Genomic DNA, 25099 nt, shown 5'->3' on the forward strand with positions numbered 1-25099 from the left:
TGCACTCCTATTCGGGAAAGAACTCTCACTGAGCCTCAAATGGATTGAATCCCAAGGAAGAATGATGAGAGTTTTAATACCATAAGATCTTCAGCTTGCTTCCCCGACATGGGGAACAGAAAAATAAAAGCAATGCACTATGAATAATTCTAGAGTTTTGGAGGGAAGAAACTGCCCCTTCCAACTTAAAAGATGTTTTCAGTTGACCAAACACGACAACTTCCCAGTGGTCACCTAATATATTAAACCATAGTTTGATTGAATACATGTAGTGACTAAAGCACAATTGGTTGTTTTTAACTTCCTTAAGCAATAAAGTATGGTTTACAAAACATAAGAGCTTCGGTTTACAATGACACATTAAACCAAATTCAAACCAACCACCACATTTGTGTTTTTCCTAAGATTAAAGTGCTAGAATAGAGTTGCAAAAATCTGGGTAACCCCATGGATGGCAGCAAAGACTTTGCATTTTCTGAACCTCTTTGCTTCCATCTAGGGGTGATCTGGGATTCTGCAGCCCAGATGGGGTAGCTTGATGCACAAGCTCAATTTATTGCATACTTTCCCAAATATTAATAATATTCTTAGAGTGCCACGTTGGCAAATGAAAGAAAAGCGGCAGATTAAAGCATAGTCACGAGGAACTCAGGCTGTTGTTGAAAGAGCAGCTTGGCTTTAGGATAATGGACAAGAGGATAAAATAACAGTAAAGCTAATGTTTCTTGCTGGCTTCAGTCCAGATGCCAACTTCTCTCCCTCTCTCCCTCCTTCCCTCCGTCCCTTGTTGACTGAACATCCAACTGCAATTCATAAGCAGCTCTGCCCTCAGAACACGCCGTGCCGCTTCTCTGCACCAGCAGATGGGTGAGCGCATTGAAAACACAAATCCCAATCCTCCCAGCACTAACACAGGATGATGACATACCAGCACTCCCCAGGAAGAAATGAAAAGCAGTTGGAGCAATCCAACTCCTTGCTTCTATCCGTAGCTGCTACATTTTCAGCAGCCAGACTAGTGTGAATGACAAAAGAAAAGCTGGATTGGCAGAAGCTGGAGCACACCTGAAAATCTGTACATTCCAGAAGGACCACAACTTCTGAGAAAAAAAAGCTTCTATATACTGCACAATTAGGCTCCAACTTCCCTCATTTCTATGAAGTATAACCAAGATGACAGTTGTCACCTTGTAAACTCTAGCAAGAACCCACAGCAGGAGCCTTTCAAAACTCCCAGACAGAAGAAACCCAGCTGTTTGCAGCATAATCAAGACAGGCTTTGTAACTCTTCAAAGATTAGCACATCCATTATGGCCTGCGCTCAGGCAAGAAAAACATTCTAAATTGTTAAACCAGTGTTTCTCAACCGTGGCCACTTGAAGATAGGTGACTTCAAGTTGGGGAATTCTGAGAGTTGAAGTCCATCCATCTTCAAACTGCCAATGCTGAGGAAACACCATGTTAAACTAACGCAAGGCTATGTACGGTATTTACACATATTAATATACATGGGTCGAGTATTTCTTCCTATGATTTTCTATTCTCCAAAGGAAACTTAACATGCAACTCCAATCTTGAGCATTTGTCTTTGTTACATTTTAATCTCCCCTCCAGGCATGCTCTCAAGGCAGCTGCTTAATCATTGACGTGATTAAGTGTACAAGTTATTAGGTGTAAAAAAAAATAATCTCCTCCTTCCCCTGCTTTGAACATTACCCTGCTAAGCTCTGCATCTTCATCTCCTGAAGCAGTGAAATGATTTTGGTTTTGAAAAAGACAGACAGAATAGATGACCTTCAGTTGTGTTTTATTCAAACCCTGTATCCCGCTGAGTGGGTGAGGCGAAATAGGACAGATTCAACCCCGTTATACCCCCCTCGGTCTGTGCAACTCGAATGCTAAGCTCCAGAGATACCTCTTGCTATATAGAAAAAGAAGTTGAATTTAAAAGAACAGAAAAGCCCAGGTTTCCCCACCCCCACCCCCACCCCACAACAACTTGTGGGATATGCCACTGCAAAGGGCCCCTTGGTATCTGAGCAACCCATCATGGGTTTCAGGCTGAGGACTTGGTTAGCCACCAAGGGAGTGCCTCACATCCAGCTCCTAAGGCTTTTGGTATCCATCTCTGATCAGGCCACACCCGGAGTTCGAATCTTTGGTATCTGCCTCCACTTTCCCAGGGGTCTTAAGAGCCAGTTGAGCAGAGTTTGTTGTAGGCCAAGTTCCCCAAGACAAGCAGCAACATCTCAGACGTGCTGCTCAGGGCCACAATAAAGGGAGCTTGGGAAGCAAAGTCAGCTTGGGCCCTTTGGAAGGAGAGTTGCAGGACGGCCAAGGCCAACAGGCTATTCTGCACCCCGACCTCAATACTGACCGTCCGACGCTGTGGCCCTGGCAGTCCTAAGCACCAGGCCAGCAGGTAGCCCACCAGCAAGCCAAAGATGGGCACAGTAACACCAGCCAGTATGATGGGGGGCCTCACGCTGGTTAGGATAAATGCTCCCATATGGTAAGCCATGAAGAGGCCTCCAATGATGAGGGTGAAGCTAAAAGGTTTGATGAGGAGGAGGAGGAGGCGGGAGACGCGGGGCAGCTTACACTTGACCAGCATGCCGCTAGAGATGGGCACTGCGATGAAGAGGAGAGTGATGAAGATCTTCAGGAAGGGCACATGCAGAGTCTCGTGTGCCCCCAACAGCCATCCGTAGAAGCTGGAGGAGAGGGGCATGAGCCCAGTGGCTGCTATTGTGGATAGGAGAGTCATGGAGATGGCCACAGTGACATCTCCACCCAGTAGAAGGCTGTAGAGATAGCCACCGCCACCACCAGGGGAGGAGCAAGAAATCACTAGCCCCAAAGCCAGTGCCTTGGGCAAAGAGAAGGCCAAGGACATGAGGTAGCCATAAAGGGGCATGACAACAAATTGGCCTAAGATGCCCAGCATGATAGGATGAGGCTGGTGAACCAGGCTTCGGAGAGCGTCCACCTCCACCTTGCAGCCAAATGCACATTTATTGAGGAAGATAAGAGGCAGGAGGGCAAAGAGGATTGGGTTCTCTGAGAAGTGACCCAGGCTCATCTTTATACTTGGCTCCAGATCAGAAGTGTCCACCCGAATCCGGAAATCAGCTCGTTCCTCAATGAGGCGATTCTGTTCCAACAATCTCAGTTGCAATGGGGCCAGGCCAGCCAAGCCAGACTGGAATCTGACAGTGAAGCTCCCTCCCCAGGAGGCACTGACGTTCTCTATGACTACCACGTTAGGCTCCAGCGAAGATGCATTTAGCCAGGCATCTGATCCCGGATAGTGGCAAGTGACCAACAAAACACCCTGGCTATGTTCAGGGAAATTGAATTCCAAAACTGTTCCGTCCCCAACATTCAGATAAGGGTCACTGACTGTTGCTCCCTGGGTCCAGCCAGTTACAAAAAGTTTGAGGAAGAGGAAGAAGAGGAAGAGAATGTGTGTCCCAGACATGGTGCCGAAGCTTGACGAAGGCATGCTGTGGACTCATTAGATCTCCATTAGATCTCGCCTTGTTCCACCATCATGGTCATTGTGTTCCTTCAGTGGGGATCATGCTCTTAGCCTCAGATCCATAGGCTCTGCTGATGCCTCTCTATGAAGGCCTTCCACCTAATCAGAGAAAGGGGATGAGAAGTAAGGACGACAGGGCACACAATAATTTATACAATGAAGTCAAGGCAGTGGGCTAGTGATCAGATACCGAAGTAAAGGCTAAATCACTTCATCCAGGCACAGCATTTTGGGGCTGCAGCTGAGGCTGACATAATACAAACTGCATTTCTCACCTCTTAATGTTCTATTAATTTATCAAAATATAAAAGACAGAAATACAAAGAAAAATGAAAGCAAGGGAGGAAAGGGGGAAAGAAAAAAAAGCACAGGGAAAAGGGAAAACAAAAAGATAAGCATTGATTTCCAAATCCCTTTGGTGCAGTAGAATAAAGTAATTACATAAACCTCAACTTTTTCCTTTTATATGATAATATATACTAGCCATTTCTATAACAAACCTATCTAATCAGCAAAAACCCCAATTTGTGAAGTTTCACAAATTGCATTTCTGTTAGAAAGTCACCGTCTTAATGCTTACAATTCCCAACTTTTCCCAAAGTTATGTTTCCTTAAGACACCACAAAAGTATTTCCAACTTTGCAGGGGCAAGTAGTGGAAATATCTTTGAGCTAGGGGCAGAAATCCCCAACAGAAGGCCTTGGCATGTCTTAAAAAGCCCTGAATCAGAAAGAACAAATCCAATAACTAGAATCATGATAACTATCATTATAAAGATGAGACAATTATGCCAACTGATCCAAATCTCTACCAGGCCCTGTCATTCTCATCCTGTACAGTTTAAAGCCCCACTAAATGCCTTAGCACCAAATTCTGTTACGGGGAACATAGTGGGAGTTGAAGCTATTAAATGTTCTACAGTTCTACGAGTCTCAGTCTGCAAATAATAGGATGGGAAAATGTTATTCTGACAAAAATGTTATTTTGCCCGAGGCGAGAAAAATCCTTGGCATCGCCATGGCTCTGTGTTCTCCTAAATACCTTGAGCAGATGTCAGGGTAATTCCAAAGCCACCGTTGCTTTTTCCCATCATGTGTCTCCTTAGGATGGTTTCAGGTAAATGGAAGCTTGTGGGCAACCCCTTCTCGGTTCTAAATCTTGTCTTTCTGGCGGAGTTTTCTTTGACCTGACCCCCCCCCCCTCCCTGGATATTAGCAAACACTTCCCTCTTTTTACAGCTTTGCCCAGGCAAAACAGATTTCCAGAGGCAGCCCTCTCTGCCCAAAAGCGGAAAGTTGGGGGGGGGGGGAAGGAGGAGGGGAAATACCACGCTGGAACTATCTCCCAGCAAGTCTTGGCAGTTCCAGAACCAGAATCCCCGGGAGTCCCTCCCGCGGCAGCAGAAGGGGTGAGAGAAATCGGAGACCCGTGAATCGGAGGATTCAGGGCAGGTGAGTCCCACTCCCCTTATTTCACCTCCTCAATTCAGCTGAGTCACTTCTGTCTTAAAGCTGCAAACAACCTGTTGGGAAAGAAGCTGATGCCGCCCCCCCCCAAAAAAAAACTTCTCCCTCTGGTTTATTAGTAAGGTAAGAGGGACACCAGACCGTCCTCTTTATACTCTTCCCGCATCAGGATCAACGCAAAGACTGCGCACCTCCTTTCATTGGGGGAGAAGGGAGCATTTCGGCTCTCAATCTCCCCCCCCAAAACACCCAACCAGCCACCCAACGCCCCCCCCCCACACATACAGACATAGTCACAGACACACATCGCCTACGCAATTCTCACTAGCAAAGCAGCTTCCGCAAAGCGGATCGGATCCGCTACATCCCAGCTTTATTGTTTAGACTCCCATCTCTGCCCCAAGTATGTCTAAGCCCCCCCTCCCCTCCCCGCCCTCCCCGCATTAGCAGCCCCGGAGAGCAGAATCGCTCGGCAGTTTACCTTCTCCGGGCTTCGTTCCCAGCGTTCGCTCACCGGCACCAACCTCAACTCACCCGCTCGATTTGTTTGCTTTCGACCGCTCCGTCTTTCCATGCCCGGCCCCGCCCACCGGGTGGTGCGCCACAATCATAACCACGCCCACACAAGAATGCGAATTCATGGTAGGCGCGAACGCCCCCCCCTCCCCATGACTTCAGGGCATTCTGGGAATTGTAGTTTTTTTTTTAAATCAAGGTGGGAGGGAAACCAAAACATTACATCTGCTTCGGTTTCAGTGTGGGAAGAATGCTTATCGCTTGCCTTTGTAACGGATGGGATTAAAGGGAAAAAAAAACCGCATTTCATATCTCCGAGCAGGCAGTATTTATTGTCGGAGTGTGAAAGACCATGAGGGAATAATAGCGATCTGATTGGAGAGAGCTGATAGCCACTTCTTCCCGAAATAGGAATTAATGGTACATTTTGCTCCAGGAAGCATTAAATAAAGTGGTTAGTTGATTGGCTAGATCAGAAATGTACTGTCACCCGATTGGAAGAAAGACGAACACACTTCTCTATCCCAAAAGGATTAAGCGATGATGGGGGGGGGGGGGGAATTACAGAGGTCATCCTGCAATTTTATTGCAGCTTTAAGGGTCTTTTATCCTCAGATTGACTGAATTATTATATTTCGCTGTGCTAGGATTATGAATTCATTCATGCCCATTAAATACATTGATTTAGGATTTTTTCTTTTTTTGAACTGAGATTAGAACTCAGGAAAAACAGTCAGGGAATACAACATTTTCTGATTCCACAATTTAGGGGCAATAGCTATGGATCGCAATGGGGACAAGTGTATATGGGAGAGTGGCAAAAAAAAAACCCAGAAAATTGAGGAAATGAGAGGAAGGTTTAAAATGGCTGGACAATGGTCCAGTGCCCTTTAGAAAGAATTTTAAGGATTAACAAACCAAGAAAAGAAGAGGAAACAAAACCACGAAAGGCAAAAATCTCAGAAAGGGAGTTAAAAGAGTTTCAGGGAATTGTTAGAACACAGAAGCAATAACTCAGGAAGGAGGGTGTGTGTGAAATGACAATGAACATATGTTGATTCAAAGATCAAAGTAAATACTGTATACAGCAGAGAGATAGAAATGCCAAAAACCTCTAGTACTAAAAGTTGAAGTTATAACAGCATTCCAGTCCTTATCAAGTTGGGAAGCACACCCTTTCCACCAAAGAGAATGCAACGACCCCATTGGTTAAGCATGCTCTTCAGATGTCAGCAGGGTTCCCTGCAGTGCCTTGACCTAGCCAGCTTTCTCATGCCCTGAATAATTTATTTTGCACGAGATGCAGATGATGATGGAATGGATTATTTTGACAAGCATTAAAATAAGATTGGCCCTGGTTCAAAGATGGAGAAGTTTCTGGGGGGGAGGGTAGCATTTAGTCTTTCGATGGCATCATGTCTGAAAAAGAAGATAGGGCTAATATTTTTAAAAAAATATTTTCCCAGCCATGAAAAAAAACATTTTGAATTACATTGAATACAAACAATTCCAAAGGTTTAGGCAATGTAACATGATATTTTGGTATTAAATTTCAAGAGCAATCATGGAAAGAACAGTTTCTACAAAAGAGACCAGGCATACTTTACCCACTCATATGTTAAGTAACAAAAATATAATAAATTTTCTGGTAATTCAAGAAATCTTTTAATTTATTTATCTTTTCAAAGCCCAGCTACATCACCACCATGGTCACCAAAAACCATACAATAAATTTCATATATTTGGTGGAAGAGTAGATCAGTAAAAGACAGGCAAAAAGGCATTTTAAATTACTTGGCTCTCTTCCCTATTTAATTTAGACTGACTCCACTTCCATCCTTTCTTTAATAAGAAATTTGATTTAATCTCCAGATAGCTACTAATAAAGGATATTAACAAGTTGCAAGCTCAATGATTTAATAGTGTTATTCTATATGCTATGCCATACATGCCAACAGTACATAAATTATGTTTTTGATAGCATGCTTAGATTGGCTATATATTTTGAAGGGGAGGGAAAAGCAATATAAAATCAGCATCTAAGGCTCAGACAAATTTCCTCCCTGAAATCATCTTTCATCACCTTTTAATTTGTCCTGGAAGATATCAACTGCCAGTGACAATATTTTTGAAAGATACTACAAAACAGCAGCTGGTAGGCTATTTGAACTTCAAATCCTCCTCTCAGCTATGCTCATTGAGATTTCCAGAAACTGCAGTCCCTGTACATCTGGATGGCACTTGGTCAAGAAAGGTTGGATTACTTTTGCATGTTGTCTATGAGTGTGTGTGTGTGTGTGTAGAGTGATCCTTGCCATCAGCTCCTTGCCACTGAGAAGCCATTCACTATTAGTCCTGGGCAGGGGTGACATCTACTACTAGTTCAGTAGCAATGTGAGTGCAAAATTTAGTACAATTTGCTTCGCTCGCATCCGCAGGAACTCCCGCGCATGTGCAGAGCATCAAAAACGGATGCCTGCAAATTTAAGCGAACAACGAGGAGTGGGGGGGGAATCCACTCTGCCACACGATTTAGATTAGCTAGAAAGCAGGAAATCCTGCTAATATAAACCACACATCACAGCTGCTCGTTGGAAAAACCGGTTCGCCCAAACCAGTTTAATTTTTTTTACTACTGGTTCGCTCGAACCAGTAGCTTTTTTATTACTGGTTTGGGCGAACCGGTCCAAACTGGTAGCATTTCACCCCTGGCCCTGGGGTTCCCTAACCATTCCTTACTGCAAGGAGGGTGTATCTGTTTGATCAGCCTAGCCCAGGTTGATGGACCCTGTTCGGTTTAAGAGGAACTTGGGGCTCTTCCTGATACATTGTTTGATTTAGGCCTTGGTGACCAAGTGGAAGGAAGAGCATGGCCTTGGATTAAATCACACCTGTTTAAACTGTTGCTGCCCATCGATTCCAGACAATCGTTATGGTTTTCTGGGGAACTTCAGATGAAGCAGCAAAAGAGAACCCTAACTCCATTGCTGGAAGAATAAATATGATTTGAGTATGGGTAAGAAGAGCCTTTCTTCAGAATTACCTTATGGCAATAAGAGCGGCAAAACATCACCATTGTTCTGTCAGCTACCTTTGTTTAAAGTAATCCAGTCTCTTCCAGGGAAGGAGGAGGCTGGAGAAACAGCTGCAGGAGTACTGTGAAGACTAAGCGCCTGACAGATAAAATTGCTTTGATTCACTCTGTTAAGACTCCGTTTATGCAGAAATTGACTAGTCTCTAGCGCGTTTCCTTCTGGAAAAAACTGAGAAAGTAGACAAATTTTTAGTTCTGCGAGCACAACTGTGTATTAGATCCTTGCCACTCTTTGTTGATTAAGGCCTTCATAAAAGGAAAAATATGTGGTTGGATCCAGCTGGTAAATGCGTGGTTGGGGGAAGAGCATGCTTCCTTTGGCTCCGAAAGATGGAAGTGGTCTCTCTCTTCTTCAAGAAGCATCCCTAGATCCAATGGTACTCAGCAATTTTTGCTTGTTCTCAAATATTTCCTTTTAAGAAAAACTATTGAGATGATCTTTGATTTACAGAGGACCTTGGAGAAATCAGATTAGGTGGATCTTTCAGTGTGGTTTCAGATGCTGGTGCTGAAATAGCGCTGATCTCACTTGTAGATTATCTTTGACAGGATTTGAGTGGGCTACTGCATCCATCTTAACCCTACCTACTGTAATGCACTCTACATGGGGCAGCCCTTGAAGAGCATTCGGAGACTTCAGCTTATCCAGAATGCAGCCGCGCGAGCGATTGTGGGTGCACCTCGGTACACCCACGTTACACCTATCCTCCGCGAGCTGCACTGGCTGCTGTTGGACTCCGGACGCGCTTCAAGGTGCTAGTCGTTACTTTTAAAGCCCTACATGGTATCAGACCTGGGTACTTGAGAGACCTCCTCCTGCCAATTACCTCCCTACAACCAATTAGATCCCACAGATTAGGCCTCCTCCGAATACCATCAGCTAGCCAATGTCGACTGTCAACCCCTCGGGGGAGGGCCTTCTCTGTGGCTGCTCCAGCCCTCTGGAACGATCTCCCCATGGAGATTCAGACCCTCACCACCCTTCAGGCTTTCTGCAAAGCCGTCAAGACCTGGCTGTTCCGGCAGGCCTGGGGCTGATGAGTTCCCAGCCCCACTTGAATTGTTGTGATTGTTGTGTAGCTTTTAATCTGTTTTTTGTATCTTGTTTTTGTCTTGTTTGTTTTTTGTATATCCCCCTTCCCCACTTGTTTGTTAGCCGCCCTGAGTCCCTCGGGAATAGGGCGTCATACAAGTATAATAAACATACAACATACCTGATTTCCCACCAACTTTTAATACCATTAATCAAGCCTTCTCTATTGGCTTTGAAGTAGGAGTGAGATGTATGGTGTTTCAATGGTTCTCTTCCTTCTTCCAGAATCAGTTCAAGTCAGTGTTGATGGAGGGGAATAGATCTGAGATCTCTGCTTTAATTTTATTTGATCCTATTTAATATCTACAGTACATGAAGCTGGATGAGGCCATCCATCAACAGGCCAGCTGTCCTGATGATACCTAGTTATAAATCTATACCCCAGGCCAAACCAGATGTTGCTGTCAAATTACTTGGAAGCTGTGAGAAAAACAGACTTCAGATTAACAAAAGCAAGAATGAGGGGGAGGCAGTGCCTTCAAGACAGTCTTGATTCCTGGCAACTGCCCAGACTACTACTTTCAAATTTCTACACAATTTTTCTGAAGTGATTTGTTGCCTTATTCGTAGGGTTGAGAAAGACTTGGCCCAAAACCACCTAGCTGGTTTCATGACCAATTGCAGGACTAGAATTAATTCCGAATTTGTTGTCTGGTGCCTTAATTACCAGACTAAATTGTCTCAGCTGTGGGTTTGGGGAATTTCCCCAACACTGGAGGAGACTCTCCACTATTGGTTCTGGATGGGATTGCACTCCCATAGACAACACTGGTACACAATTTGAGGATCCTGTTGGATTCTCAACACTTGCTGGAAGAGCAGATGGTAGGCAAGACTGTTTGTGGGTGCACCATGGTGTGCCCAGATAGCACCACTACCTTGCAAGCTGTACTGGTTCCCTATAGGCTTGTTAGAGTAATTCAAGATGCCAATTGTGTAATACTTTAATTATACGTTCCTTCTTAGCATAGGGTTATTTGTGGCACTGCTTATCTTCAATTAGCTTCGCTCATTCCATGATATCCAGCAGAGTAGCATGCTTCTCTTTTTTACCTGGGACATGTAACTTGTGGGATCTAGAAGGCAGGTGTGCCTTCTCTCTTGCAGTGCCTACCTTATGGTACAAGGTTCCCCCTAAAGGCCTGATGGCCCAAACTTACTGGCTTTCTGTAACATGCTGAAAGCCAGACCTCTCCCTTGTGCATTGAGCCACAATATTGGATGATCCCATCCAGAATTGAAAGGACTTGAATGTAAAGCCCTGTGGTTGGTTGATTTATTCGGTTTTCAATGTTGTGTTGCTGTATCCTGTTTATTTAGTCTTTTCCCCCTCTTATCCTCTAAACATTTGTAAGCCACCTAAAGTCACTTCTGTAGATGTCTGGCCATGTAATTCAAATCAATCAGACACATCGGGGTGGGTGACGAGATCAGTGATGAGCGATGATCATAAAAAGTAAAATAAAATGCAGATGCTTTTTAAATTTTTGGTTGATACACTCTAGCTAAATTGTCTTTTCTCTTGCCTTCCAAGTATTGTAATCTGGCAATGCTCATGATTCTCCCCGCCCCGCATTGTAAGGAAAGGAGATGAGAAAGAGGTAGAAGTAGAATTGGGAACTTGAGAGACCGCCTGCTGCCAATTACCTCCAATAGATCGATTAGATCCCACAGATTAGGCCTCCTCCGAATTCCATCCACTGGCCAATGCCGACTGGCGACCACCCGGAGGAGAGCCTTCTCTGTGGCTGCTCCGGTCCTCTGGAACGAGCTCCCCGTGGAGATTCGAACCCTCACCACCCTCCAGGCCTTCCGCAAAGCCCTTAAAACCTGGCTGTTCCGACAGGCCTGGGGCTAAAGAGCTTTTGTCCCCTCTCGAATGGTATGATTGCTGTGTGCTTTTAAATTGTGGTACTGTTTTGTTTCGTGCTTTTTTTCTTTCCCTTATTTGTACCCCCCCCCCTTGACTTGGATTGTAAGCCGCCCTGAGTCCCCTCCGGGGAAAAGGGCGGCATAGAAATATAATAAATAAATAAATAAATAAATCTGAAAATAGAGCATCAAAGCTCACATGGTACATCATAGAGGAGAAAGCTCTGTCAGTGCATGAATTGGTGCATAGATAGGTCAACTGGCAATGGACAAAATGCTGGCAGTAGTAGATGATAAAGCTGCAATAGAACATTCAACAAGTGCATGCACATTGTCTTCAATTATAGATTCCCATGGGATGAACCAGGTGGGGGTTTTTTTTGGGGGGGGGAGGGCGGGCAGCAACCATTTCAAATAACAAACCTCAGTTGTTTTACGCAGTATTTATTGAAGAAGCTGTTCAGCAACAAGGATTGGTCAAATGGAAACTTTCAGCTTGAATTCCCTTCACTACACTCTATATTAAAAAAAAAAAAAGTGAACATGGGCAAAAGGATGAATGAAAGACTCAGTCCTCACCCCGTCCCCTCCCAAACTGAAGCACCAACATCGCTCTACATAAAGCAGCAACTGGGCGTTTCTCAAGTTTAGCAAACTAAGGGGGTGGGGCTTTGGAACAGCAGTGGTGCTAAAATAGACAAAACTCTGATTCAGAGTGGTTCCTTTGACAGAACCTCACGAATACGGGATTCTTCCTTTGACATCCATGCTTTTCAGCTGAGCGGCGCAGGGATTCTACACATGCAAAGAATGCATGTATGACTGAGATGTGCGTGGATCAAAGAAAGGTGCAAACATGTAAAGAAGGCATGATAGAAGCATGTTGTGGAGTTAAAGAAATGAGGGGACCTTCATGGTGTCTCCCACTTTACTCCCCCTGCCCAAGAGTTCTTCCTCCTGCTTTAAATTATCACAAATAAAAACCCCAGAACTGGTTCTCAGTAGAGGAACTCAATTGGCTCTGCAAATTTATAGGGGGGGGGGGAAGAGGGCAAAGAAGGATTAGTCCCTTCACCTGGGAAAAATGTAAGGCACTAGAGAAGGGAATAAGGTATGGTTTACAAGTTCTGTCTTCCCCAAAGTCCAGGGCAAGAAAACTTTTCTGAAAAGGGCAACTGGTTGGCCTTATTAAGGCACCGCCAAACAGGCCACTGTGGAGAAGGGGAAAAAGGCAGCTGCCACAATAAAAGTAGACAACAGTTAAGTGGAAGACTGGAGATTTCTTCTCCTATCCCCATGAGAAAATTCACTGGAAGGTTTGAAGAAAACGGACCCTCACAGGGCTTCGGTGGTTCGCTGCGGAATGCATCCCTCCATCTCAAGGGCTTCGGGCCAGCCCTCATACTTGTTGGAGCTTCTGCTGTTTTTCATATGCTGCAAAAAAGAGCAAAGGTAAGAAGGTCTTCATGGGGACTGGCCTCTTTTTCAGAGATTATTTCAATTGATTCTGGGGACCTTCCAAGGTGTCCTGAACCAAATACCTGCTCAAAGGGACTCTTGTCTTGCACTCCTTTGGCTCCAACAAACACCCAGCTGTCTCGAAAGGCCAGTTCCCGAGCAAATTTGCTGCCCAATTCTGCGAAGATTTTACGGGCCTCCTCATTCATTCTGGAGTGAAGCAGAGAAGACGATTGTGGAAAAACCTCTCTACGGTTCATTTCTTTTACTCCATCTGATCTCCTCTTCCTTCTTGTACTTTTTGGGTGGATTAAGCAGTGTTTCCCAACCTTTGGCAACTTGAAGATGTCCGGACTTCAATTCCCAGAATTCCCCAGCCAGCATTTGCTGGCTGGGGAATTCTGGGAATTGAAGTCCAGACATCTTCAAGTTGCCAAGGTTGGGAAACACTGGATTAAAGCAACTTCCTTTTCACTTTCTACTACGTATTTACTCCCACTAACCTTCTTATTTAAATCAAAAGCAATGGCTTAAAAAAAAAAGATTTGGAATATGGAGCTTCTCAGCCATCCGGGTCATGATTGTCCGAAAGGTGCTTTTTCATGAGGCAACTGGACTTTCTGGATTTTTTCTTCTGAAGAGCTGAAGAAGCTTCTTGAACGAGAAGCAAAATGTCTTCAAAGAAAAAACAGAAAGTCCAGTTGCCTTTTGAAAAAACACCTTTGGGGCAAGATTTGGAATAGTTTCCCCAGCATATATATCATCTATAATAACTGGAAATATTCTCAATGTTCCAATTTGGGCAATTGACAGAAGTACATGTTTCTCTTTCAAGGAGCAATAGATTTCCTCCATATTGTTCCAAGTGACTATTTATATGCTTTGTGGGGGAGATTCCAATCTCAAGCTTGAAGAGATTTATTTCTAAGGAAACAGGTCTCCGCGAATGAGAAATAGCCCTTCTAGACTGTCGATTTGACAAAAGGCAGGAGCACAACTTTTGGAAGATGGAAAAACGGCTGCCGAGGTGAAGAATTACAATCAGGATTCCTTTTCCACCTATGTTGAATTTCAGCAATTCATCATCATCATCCCATTCCATCAATGGGAGACGCTGCTCCAGTTTCATCTTCTGGGCAATTCTTAAAAGCACAAAACTGTTCTTGGTCAGATCTGGCAATCTGACTTTTGCTCTTAAATTAGGGTATTAGATATTGGGCCTTTGGGGTGCATGCATCAGCACCCCTTTCATGGCCCGGAGCAGCCCCGGGGGGAGATTTTAAGGGGCAAAATGGATGTCCTAAACTGCTATGCCAATTTCCTTAAAACATCCCTTCCGATTTCAGGCCAACTTTGACTTTTAGCTTTGCCCACTTTTGGACACATAACCCGTAACTTTAGGGAGCAACTTCTGCAACCCTGAAATGACAAAAGCTGTCCCCCTTTAGGCAAATGATAACAAAGCCCAACATTTATGAGCCTTGTATCTTCCTTCCTGATTTTATTCAAACGTATCTGCCCACCAGCATTTTCATTAAACATCAATCTATGTACATACAGGAACCATTCCCAATCAATGGAACTTTTGTCTCATGTTTTTGCTATTTATCTTAACTGCCCATCTCCTTTACAGGCTCTGGGTGGTATATGCATATGCTATGTAACATTTTTTTTAAAATGCCTGTGGACTTTTATATTAAAGGGGTGACATATACACTTGTAAAACTTTTAATTTCACATGACTTCTGATTGCTTGTCTACAAGAGCCAGTTGATGTAAACATTTATGTAAACAAGCAAAAGGAAATCCTTATTGTGTTGTTAACTATTCAAACTGCATGTAAAGGATGTGGTTAAGTTAAAGCCAACTTAAAAAGCTTTAATGTATGTTTAGGCTCTCAATAGCTATTAGCCACATTGGATACATGTTACTTTCACATTACATACTGTGTTTCCCCAAAAATAAGACAGGGTCTTATTTTCTTTTGATTCCCGAAATAAGCGCTTGGCCTTATTTTCGGGGAGGTCTTATTATTTTTGAGGTGCAGGAGGCAGCGAGCCTGGTCACCTCATGGCTGCTGCTGTGTTGCAATATTTTCAGGGAGGGCTTATTTTAGTGCATGTGCTCAAAAGCCCGATTGGGCTTATTATCCGGGGAGGTCTTATTTTTCAGGGAAACGGTAACTTCCCAGTATTGGCTGCTCAGAATCCTGAGTGGGAGAATGCTACAGTGCACATACGAATGTTTCTTATATGTCAATACAAATTTGATCACATGAATCCGTGCATTTTTGAGCTGAACATCATTCAACACTCACTTTGTGGCAGGATCATCGTAAGAGGCAACAAATACCAATGTCCCTTCATGCAATGACCGGATGAATTTTAGCAGCTCATTCACATCTGGAGATGAGAAGAGTTAGAGTGAGGAAGGTAGGAAAGCTTAGCTCAGCTTTCCTTATATACTGTATCTACAGTATCCTTTCATTTTTTTCAGAGAACTGCCTCAGCTTCTCTCCAGACCAGTGGACCCCCAACCTTTTGGGGCACCAGCAGAGGTGGGTTCCTACCAGTTTGCACCTATTCGGTAGAACCGGTTCGTCAAATCTACCGAACCAGTTAGAAGAGGTTCCGCCAGTGGACCCGGAAAGCAGGCCACACCTACAGAAGAGGTTCCAAAAATGTTTGAAACCCACCACTGGTCCTTGGATATGATTATTCTACACTATCATGCTCATATTTATAAAACTCTGCCTCTGTGAAAGGTAAGGATGACTACTGCGTTTGTGGTGCAATCAGGACATTGCGTGTGTTGAAGTTGTTTTAACGCAAACTAAAGATGCCTTTTAAAAAACAAGTTTACATCCTATTCTTATGCATGCCAGTGCTGTGTGTGAGGTAATTTAAGGTGGTTCTGACAAGTGTCGTCGGCATCTTCATATCCGGTCACATGGGCAGCAAGCCACTCCCATCCGGTCACATGGGCAGCAAGCCACTCCCACAAAGGAAGCCACACCCACAGAGTAGGTTCGAACAATTTTTGAAACCCACCACTGGGCCCCAGGGACTGGTTCTTTGGAGAGAAGTTTTTCTGTGGTTTTGTATACTGCCTGCATCCTGCAGATGGGGCTCCGCTTCTTTGCGCGGCCTAGTTTCTGGCATGCCACACCTGGTGCTGGTCCATGGACCGGGAGTTGGGGACCCCTGCTTCCAATCTCTCTATATCCTATGTATTAATACCAAATCCTTTCTATTACCATACTCACCTCCTGCCCACATGTCAAAAGACTTAGCGTCAATCAAGTCTCCATTCACACCTGAAAGCAAAGCAGAGCAGGGTTAGTGGCCACATTTACATTACTCTCCAGCCCGTTGAGTGGGCAATTGGCACATCGTCCCTATCATCCTTTTATCATATGGTTGACATCTACTAGTGCTCTTCATTTCCATCTTAAGGTATTTTTAAGTGTTCCATTTTGTTTGTTCTGCATTTTAGAATGTAAGTTTTGTATCTCTCCCCGTCTTCATTATTCCAACATCCCACCCACTATGACATCGTGCAGCCAAATGAAGGCCTTAGCCAAACAAATAGTTAGGAACCAAATCACGGTGTCTAATATTATGGATTCTGAATCCAATACTAGATATATTGGAGACAGTGACGTGCGGTGAAGTTTATGGCTGGGGAGGCAGTCCTCTTCCCCGGTACCCCACTGATTAAAGCGCTTTCTTTTGCCCGCAGCAGAGCTCAGGCGGGCGAAAGGAAGCGCTTTAGTCAGTGGGGTGCATGCCGGGGGGAGAGGAGAGAATGCCTGAGCATTCACTTTTTTTAGAGGCTTTTTTAAACAGTTAAGCACTAAGCAGAGTCATCCACTGTGACTCTGGCAGCAATTAGCTCAGCCTTTTCTTTTTACATTTTTTTTTCTTTTCATGATGACAGTGGTGAGGCTCTGCCTCCCCTGACTGCATGTCACTGATTGGAGAAAAGAGGTGAGCATCTTTTGAAGCAGAGCTTCAGAGCCTCCATGACTGGAGCCCCTTTAGTGGCTGTCTAGCATTATAAAATCATGCAACTTTAGCATACGCATTCCCTTAAGTCTATCTTACCATTCACCAGGGCAACGTTCAGACCTCTCCCTACATTATCCTTCATGCTGCTCATTAGCCTGAAAGAAATAAAAGGCACGTGAGATCCTTTAAAGGAGACTATCCAGGGGTCTAGTACAGTCAGTCCCATGGATTTGCAAAAGTGTATCCAACTGTCAAGACTTTGCATGGCTCACATTTTATCTTCAAGGCAGATCTTGGGCCCAATAACATTGGCTGCACCGCTTGTCATCCGGAAGGCAAACGAATGCTCTGGACAGGGCTGAGGGAGGCCACACTTGTATTTCTTTGGCCTTGGTTCTGAAAAGATAGCAAAGGTGAGATTTTCAAGTCCCTGGTCGGAAGTATACTGAAGTGGGAAACTATCTTGCATATACTTCCAGATTAGCATGGACTAACAATTTTTCTTATTGCCCTTACTCCAAGGATCATACCAATGCTTCCCCTTCTAACTGTGATGACTTAGCACAAGCACCAGGTACTACACTCAACCTTCTGTGCCCCAAGGACTTGAAGGACAGTTTTCAAACCAGCTTAAGAAGAGCTGGTGCCAGGGCAGTTGGAGAATTTTGAGGACCTACCGAGGAGAGGGAAGTCTACTCCACCACCCAGCCAAAATCACCTTACAAAACAGGAAAAACACCCAAAGCCTCCTATATTCAAGAATTAAAAGAAACAGGAAAGACATCTTTCCTACCTGAGCAAGGGGCCTTCTGGGAAATAAGGGCAAAAGGGAAGACAAGGAAGACCAACATTATAAAAGTACTACATGGAAGCCCATTATACTATCCTGCATCCCCAATTCCTCTTCAACTCCTCTGAACTCACTGCGATGACTATTGCGGCTGCCTGCAAAATTCTTTGCCGAGACCACTCTGATCTTGTCCAAATCTGACAATGATGGATAAAGAGTCAGGATTCCAGGGATAGCAAGAGAGACACAAAGCCAGGACAGACAAGACAGACAATGGCATGGGACCTTGGTTTCCCACCGGTCCTTGCAATGTCTAACACCAGCCTTCCTCTACCTGCCTTCCCTCTCAGAATTCCTTAGCTATTTTGGGGGGGCGGGGGCGGGGGGAGGTCACGTTAACTGAGAATTTTGGGAACCAGACCATCACATTCTATGTGCAGCAAATAGAAACATGCTTTATATGTATTCTCTTTATCTCGCACTCAGGCTATGGAAAATTCACTTCTCACTGGGTTAGGGGGAAATGTGTCATTTCCTCCTATCCTATACCTGTGATCAGATTACAGAGCCAAGGTGGCGCAGTGGTTAAATGCAGCACTGCAGGCTACTGCTAGATCAGCAGTTCAGCGGTTCAAATCTCTCAGGGTTGACTCAGCCTTCCATCCTTCCGAGGTGGGTAAAATGAGGACCCAGATTGTTGGGGGCAATATGCTGACTCTCTGTAAACCGCTTAGAGAGGGCTGAAAGCCCTATGAAGCGGTATATAAGTCTACTGCTATTGCTATTCAGCAGTTACACTGCAGCAAAAAAACCCTGAAATTTGTTACCAGAGAGCTGATAAGGATTATTGCCAGTCTGGTTTCCCAAAGAAAGCAGAATTACCAATGCAAGCTTGCCTTGTGTCCAGCCCTACACTGTATAACTTCTGTCTGCTTTTTTACTAACTTACTCTTCCTTGTATGAGCCAAATCATATACTCCTCAGCTAGTGAGGATGTCTGGGCAAAATGACTTGTTGACTTCCAGAACTCTTTCATTTCTTTAATTTTCTGTTAACTGTGAACAATTGTTAATCATTTTTGTTGTTTCTCTTAGCCATGGCAAGCAGCATAGTGAAAATACTACTGTGTTGACTTATAACTGTTGAGAGTTATGATGAACTTTTTAAAAAGCTTCTTACGACTCGTTCTTGAAGTTACTAATTCACACTTATAGCTTGTTGCCAACACCCCACGATCACGTGATCCCCATTTGGAATCTTCTGTGCCATCTTTCCCAAAAAGATCAATGGAAAAGCCAGCAAAGAATACTGGAATTGCTGCCACCTTCATGCACTGGGGGGACGGGGGGTTCCTGCGGCAGACTGGAGGGGTTCTTTTTATTTTATTTTTCCTCAACCAAGCCACTGGATTTCTCTTTTGCATACAGAGGGGAGTTCTTTTGCTCTGTCCACTTAATCACTTTAACTGGAGAGCCAGGATTGTCATCATTGAGCAAAGCGATTAGATGGGTATCTCACTTAACACCCGCAATTCCAGGATCTATTTGGTTGTAAGCCAAAGATACTTGCAATGGACTATCTTGGCATTTATTTCAACTGTTCACCAGCAATAAGATAGTTAGGGATGATGGAAGTCAATATTCAGTATTTCAGGTCCACCTGCTTAGAGAAGTCTGTTCTACACATGTATTGCTTGCAAACTGTTACTCCAGCTAACTAGGAACAAACGGGGAGGGCACCAGGTTGGGGGAGGCTTGTAGGAATGGTGCAGAAATGTAGCCAAATCATCTTACCTGTAGCGGGAGTGTTCTCTGGACCTGCAAGGAAGCAAAGAAACAGTAGCATCAGCAAGATATTAAGTGTAGAGTTATCACTCTGTGCTAAAAGGTTTAGTCTGGTTTAAACAGATGCGATTCATGATCTGTTCGAAAACTGTAATTAATGTCCTGACTCATCTCCTCAAAGATACAGAGCCGTGTTGGCGAACCTATAGCCGCAAAGCCATCTCGCTGGGCATGCGAGCTGTCACCCGTTGCTCTTCTGGGTTCCAGTGCACCGACCAGCTGGTCTTCACGCACTTTGGAGCGCTGGAAATCGGAAGAGCGTCCGCCTGGTGCGCATGTGCCAGGGGTAGGTTCCGGTTGGTACCGGTTTGCTTTGTGCACGCTTTGCACACAGGTCACTGTAAATTGTTCTGCGCATGCGCAAAGAATGTGAAAACTACTAAAAAACATGCCAGCAATGGCAGCGGCTACTGGGGAGCCAGTTTGGGGGCGTGGCCAGCCTGGGTCGCTGCCAGTTCTGTGACCAAGGCCAAATTACCACTAGCGGTTCACTTGAACCGGTGCGAACTGGTAGAAACCCACCTCTGGCATGTGCGAACTGAGTGGCTGCTGTTCTGGTTTCTGGCCCATGCACACATGCACACACATGTGTAAGGTTTGTCAACACTGACATAGAGGCACCCAGGAACCAGTATCAAAGATTCCTTCATTCTTCAATACTTCAGCGCAGAATGAGCCACAGGGTTACTTTTAAAAGATTTATTTCTGATTAAGCTTGAAAAGGATATTCAAGCTAAGAAAGACTTGCCTCTTCTGACTGATCTGAAATTATGGCTTAAACTTAAAGCATTAGGTGTCATTACTTTTGCTAAACCGCTCCAAGGTTCCACATTCTGAATCATTATTCAGTCTCACTCAATTTTTTTACACTCTCTCTTTTTTTCTATTGAGCCTGGTTTATGAAATTGTTGCAAAAATAAATGCAATAAGCCCTTGAGCAAAATAAATGCATGCATCACATAGACCAGGTGAAGTCAGGGAATAATTAAAAAGCACTGGAATAAAAAGTGGAAGTGGGTATTCAGATGTAATTTTTGGAGTTAGTCACTAAAGGAAAATTAAAAGTTTAGGAAAATTAAGTCTGACCACATAATAAATTGTGCTCAGTAAATTACGAAAGATCTCTGCTGGGGTCTTTGAATTCTCTCCGCTTTGATCCAAATTTCTGTTCTAATTTCAGGTCAAACGGGCACATAGGGTATAGCTGCACCTTAACACAGCTTTAGTTTCACTTATTTGCAGGTGCAAGGCTAGTCCAGGACACTGTATAATATAAAAAGAGGCCCAAACTGCCAATGAACTTTGTCTATAATTCATCATACAATCATCATGACAGTTTATGGCTTTCTTCATGGATTTCTTCAAGTGTCTTGACAATCCAATGAAGGTGACCGGCCTTCTTTGTTATCTGTTTCTAATACTTGAGATTTTCAAATACAAAGATTTCATTTAGCTTTCATATCTAATGACCGTGTAGAGATATTTCCCAAATTAGGCAACTTCTATATATGTGGATGTCAATTCTCAAAATTTTCAGCAATGATCATGCTGGCTGGAAGCTGAAGCCCAGACGCCTGGAGGGCACTTAGATCAGAAAAGGACTATCTAAAAGTTCTTTTATCCTTCTAAGTATTTTGATGAAAATTCCGTGACCCGTCAAAACCGCGGTCCACAAAAGCGCGCTCGACGAAAGCGCGCATTTGACGTCATCACAGCGCGACGAAAAATTTTTTTTTGAAATAAAAATAAAATTAAAGCAAGCCGATTCACATAAAGGTAAGGGTTAGGGTTAGGTTTAGAGCGTTAGGGTTACGTTTAGCGTTAGATTAAGGGTTAGCGTTAGGTTTAGCGTTAGGTTAAGGGTTAGGTTTAGGGTTAGGTTAAGGGTTAGGTTTAGGGTTAGGTTTAGGTTTGGGGGGGTTAGGGTAAGGTTTTCGCTTTATTTTTACATTTATCGATCACAGCGCAATGTTTTCGTCGCGCTGTGATGGCGTCACGTACGTGCTTTCGTCGAGCGCGATTTTGTCATCCGCGGTTTTGTGGTGCAACCGAAAATTCTGTTGAACGTAATGAAGGCCAGGAGAATAAGGAAATGCAGCACTTCAGATCCAAAGCAGGAAAAAACGAAGTACGAAGAACATGCCTCTCTACTGCAAGGCATCTTACCTCATCTTGTCAACAATGCCTTACCTAAATTGTGCAATTTCCTGAGACTTTTATCACTCCAATCTGTGAATGACACCCACACCCAGGAGGAGAAGCTTTTTGAAGTTTTCCAACTGCTGAAATATGCAAGCCCACCTTTTTCTGCTTTGGATTTGAAGCACTGCATATCCCTAGCTAACAGCAAAGCACAGTCAACATGCACGGGAAAGATGGTCACTGCTGTAAGGGAAGACTTGTTCTATGTCCTAGCACTCCTCCATCCTTCCCCTTCGTGTCCTTGTTCTTACTGTTGAGGAGGAATTGCTGCAGGCGAGAGAAACCGCTTTGGGTCCCCAACAAGACGCTGACAAGGATCCAGGTCAGCCCTGCTGTCAAGACAATCACGACAACACGGAGAGGACCTGAAACAATTAGGAAAAATGGAGTCAGGTCAAAGCAAAGCCAAAAAAAAGAAACCCTGGAGGAAGACTGAATCCAACTGCTACACTACAGTGTCATCCAGTAGTGGCTACAATTTTCCCCAACATATCCCAGAAGCATAAATGCTCTAAAGGGCTACTGGATGTCAGTGGCTAAAAGCTATTATTTTCCTGTCTGAAGGGCTGCCTTTGGCTGTCACTTTTCTCTCCCATCCAGAGCTCACCTGCTAGTCTCATGGCCCCTTGAGAGTGTCCAGAACCAGTGGAAATCCAATGCTATTAGGCTCCTGAGGTAGCAGAATGGGTGAGGGAGTCTGAGGTGGGTTAGTCACATGTACCCTTCAAACTACAGAGATCAGAAATGGCAGTCAGAATCAACCCAAGGAAGATAAAACTCCTGCATGACCCCCAACGCTCAGGACAAATGTCCATTGAGTTCTACACTAATAAGCACACATATAAAAATATAACCTTCATAACATACAGACCAGTGGTGGGATTCAAATAATTTAACAACCGGTTCTCTGCCCTAATGACCATCTGGGTAGGTGGGGCTCGGTGGTCATGTGATTGGGTGGGCGTGGCCAACTCAACATCACTCAGGTCGATGGACACTTCGCCTTAGCTGTTAGAATGTAATAAGGGTTAACCGGAGAGGCAATTTCTGTAAGCAGGACAATAAAGATGAGGCTAGAAACAACACCAGAATGTTTCCTTCCTGCCTTCCTTACTGGATTAGCCCTGTAAAGTGGGAAAAAACAAAAGGAGATTTCTTCCAACAATCGGTTCTCTGAACTGCTTAGAAAGTTACCAACCGGTTCTTTGGAATAGGTGCGAACTGGCTGAATCCCACCACTGATACAGACAACAGAAATCAAACAAACCATCTTGTATGATTTTCATGGTTTTAGGCTGCCGGCCACTTCATGTAACACCAAACCATTAAACGTTGAACTACAACTAAATTCATCTTGAATACTTTTTTTTTTTTAAGTGTCTCATCAAACCTGCAAGTTAAATTGCTTTGCCATCTTATGGACAGTTGAGGCAGCTCCTTCAAGGCAATATAGCAGAAGGCCTTTGAATTTTCTTGCCCCAGGACATCTGTAGCTATACTTTTCATTAAAGATAGTGTATACTGCAACTGCTGGATACTTTTCAGAGGCTTATGCAAAACTGTAGTCTTCTCTAGTGACATGAAACTTAATAGCTAACTGTGGAAGCAGAACTCTGTAAAAAAAAAAAATTCCTGAGCAGGGCAAGGCAGAATGTCCTTTTTTTTCTTCCTTTTGCCTGTGTGCTGGCAAAAACCATTTTTAGCTGCCTAAAGTAACGGTGTCAACTTCCAGGGGGTTGCTAAAATCTACACAGAACTGCAAGGCTCATGTTTTAACCAAGACCTCCACGAAATAGTGTCAATTTAGCTCGCAGGGGAGGGATAGTCCTAAGCTTTGCCCTGTGTATCAAGTTCGAGTTGAACCTCACTTAACTCTGCAGCATTCCCTGTTTCACCCTTTGGACTTTCCAGGACCAAAGCAAGGAAACTCTTTCTCCCTCCACCACCTTCCTTAACCTTATTCACTCACCTGGCCAAATTCAATTCTCCTTTTGGAGGTATTTGAGCAACTTAGAGCTACTAATTTAACCCAAAACAAGCGTCTGGGTGATTCCCTTGGGAAATAAAGTCACGTTTATGTATCCTCCCCTTTCACAGGTATGAATATGGACTTTTATGACAAGGAGCACCCCTCTTCTACTTCTGAGAGCTTGCTCTCCCTCCCCCTTCTTTATCTTTTTTCTTCTTTCCCTTTCCCTTAAGGCATTGTTTCTTTCTCAATCTTGGCGACTTTTAAGTCCTGTGGCCTTCAACTCCCAGGATCTCCCCAGCCAGCACAAACAGGGAAGCAGCTTCTCACATCACCTATGGAGGTTGAACCTTGCCTCTTTTCTCTCTCGTTAACATCCGGACCGTGTCCAGAAGGGCAACAATCCCCGAACTGAGTTCTGTTCAACTAGCCGGAGCAAATTGGCCTCGTGCTTCTTAATCACCCTCATCCCCCTTCCCCACAAACCACATCAATAAACGAACAACTTAAGCGGCATCGTCCCGGAGGTTTCTCCTCGGGTTGGATACCACCGGGAAAACCAGCAGAGACCGGCTCCGGACTGGAACAGATCGGACAAACATCGCGAATGGCAAACCACTTCCATATTGTTGCCAAGCGAACGGCACGAACGCGTCGTCATAGTTGAGCCCCCGAGAGAAAGAGAGAGAGAGAGAGGGAGGCTGGCTCCTGGCCTTTCGCTCAGCCGTGGCACAGAAGCCCCGAGACCCTGCAACCGGCCCGCGGATCTCGCCGGCAGCCCAGCCCCTCCGGGCCCTCGCGCAAGGCCTCCCTTCTCCTTTACCCCGCGCCCTCCCACCCATTCCTCCCTGGTTGCTGCCTGAACCCTCCCCGCTGCCCACGTACTCATCTCCCAAACACCCCCGTCGCCTCATGATTCCCTCCAGCGTCTGGTTGCCGATGCAATCCGCGTGGATCTTCGGCCCCTTGCAGGCAAGAGCGAGATTTTCCGGCTTGCGAAGTAATAGCAGCAGCAGCAGCAGCTCCTCCTCTTCTGTCGGCGGCTCCGCCCAGCCTCCTGGGCAGAACAGCTTAGCGGAGGCGTCGCTCGCTCGCTTGCCTCCGCTCCGATCGCCCTTCCCCTTTGGGCGTCCCAGCCCTTCGCCCCCTTCAGGCTGGGTACGGAGCTCTGCCACCCCGCTCCGCCACTTTCCCCATCCGCTAAGGCTTATTCTGATCGGACGCCGATTGGGAACTGGGACTTT

At 44.7% G+C, this 25099-nt stretch overlaps 2 protein-coding genes and 1 long non-coding RNA gene across 4 annotated transcripts; 1 reads left to right on the forward strand and 2 right to left on the reverse strand.

Moving 5' to 3' along the window:
• Positions 1 to 1790: 1790 nt before the first annotated feature.
• SLC10A3 (solute carrier family 10 member 3) lies at positions 1791 to 5593 on the reverse strand. 2 transcript variants are annotated; one of them, XM_032209421.1, is made up of 2 exons: positions 5489 to 5593; positions 1791 to 3640 (listed from the first exon to the last, which is right to left on the reverse strand). In XM_032209421.1, the coding sequence occupies exon 2, from the start codon at positions 3503 to 3505 to the stop codon at positions 2189 to 2191; it is 1317 nt and encodes a 438-aa protein (XP_032065312.1). In that variant the 5' UTR covers positions 3506 to 3640; positions 5489 to 5593; the 3' UTR covers positions 1791 to 2188. The 2 variants fall into 2 exon arrangements, with proteins under 2 accessions (XP_032065312.1, XP_032065313.1); XM_032209422.1 differs by lacking the exon at positions 5489 to 5593 and adding an exon at positions 4583 to 4673.
• Positions 5594 to 12010: 6417 nt separating this feature from the next.
• Positions 12011 to 24898, reverse strand: FAM3A (FAM3 metabolism regulating signaling molecule A). The gene is made up of 10 exons (XM_032209424.1): positions 24741 to 24898; positions 22494 to 22615; positions 22138 to 22251; positions 19634 to 19657; positions 17323 to 17446; positions 17147 to 17205; positions 16306 to 16356; positions 15358 to 15442; positions 13124 to 13250; positions 12011 to 13016 (listed from the first exon to the last, which is right to left on the reverse strand). Exons 2-10 carry the CDS (start codon positions 22504 to 22506, stop codon positions 12918 to 12920), a joined length of 696 nt encoding a protein of 231 aa, XP_032065315.1. The 5' UTR covers positions 22507 to 22615; positions 24741 to 24898; the 3' UTR covers positions 12011 to 12917.
• On the forward strand, positions 17378 to 18042 carry LOC116503187. The gene is made up of 2 exons (XR_004254669.1): positions 17378 to 17463; positions 17573 to 18042. It is a non-coding gene; the product is annotated as an uncharacterized LOC116503187 (long non-coding RNA).
• Positions 24899 to 25099: the final 201 nt, after the last annotated feature.

The sequence above is a fragment of the Thamnophis elegans genome, chromosome 2, assembly GCF_009769535.1.
Source record: "Thamnophis elegans isolate rThaEle1 chromosome 2, rThaEle1.pri, whole genome shotgun sequence".
Classification (NCBI taxonomy): domain Eukaryota; kingdom Metazoa; phylum Chordata; class Lepidosauria; order Squamata; family Colubridae; genus Thamnophis; species Thamnophis elegans.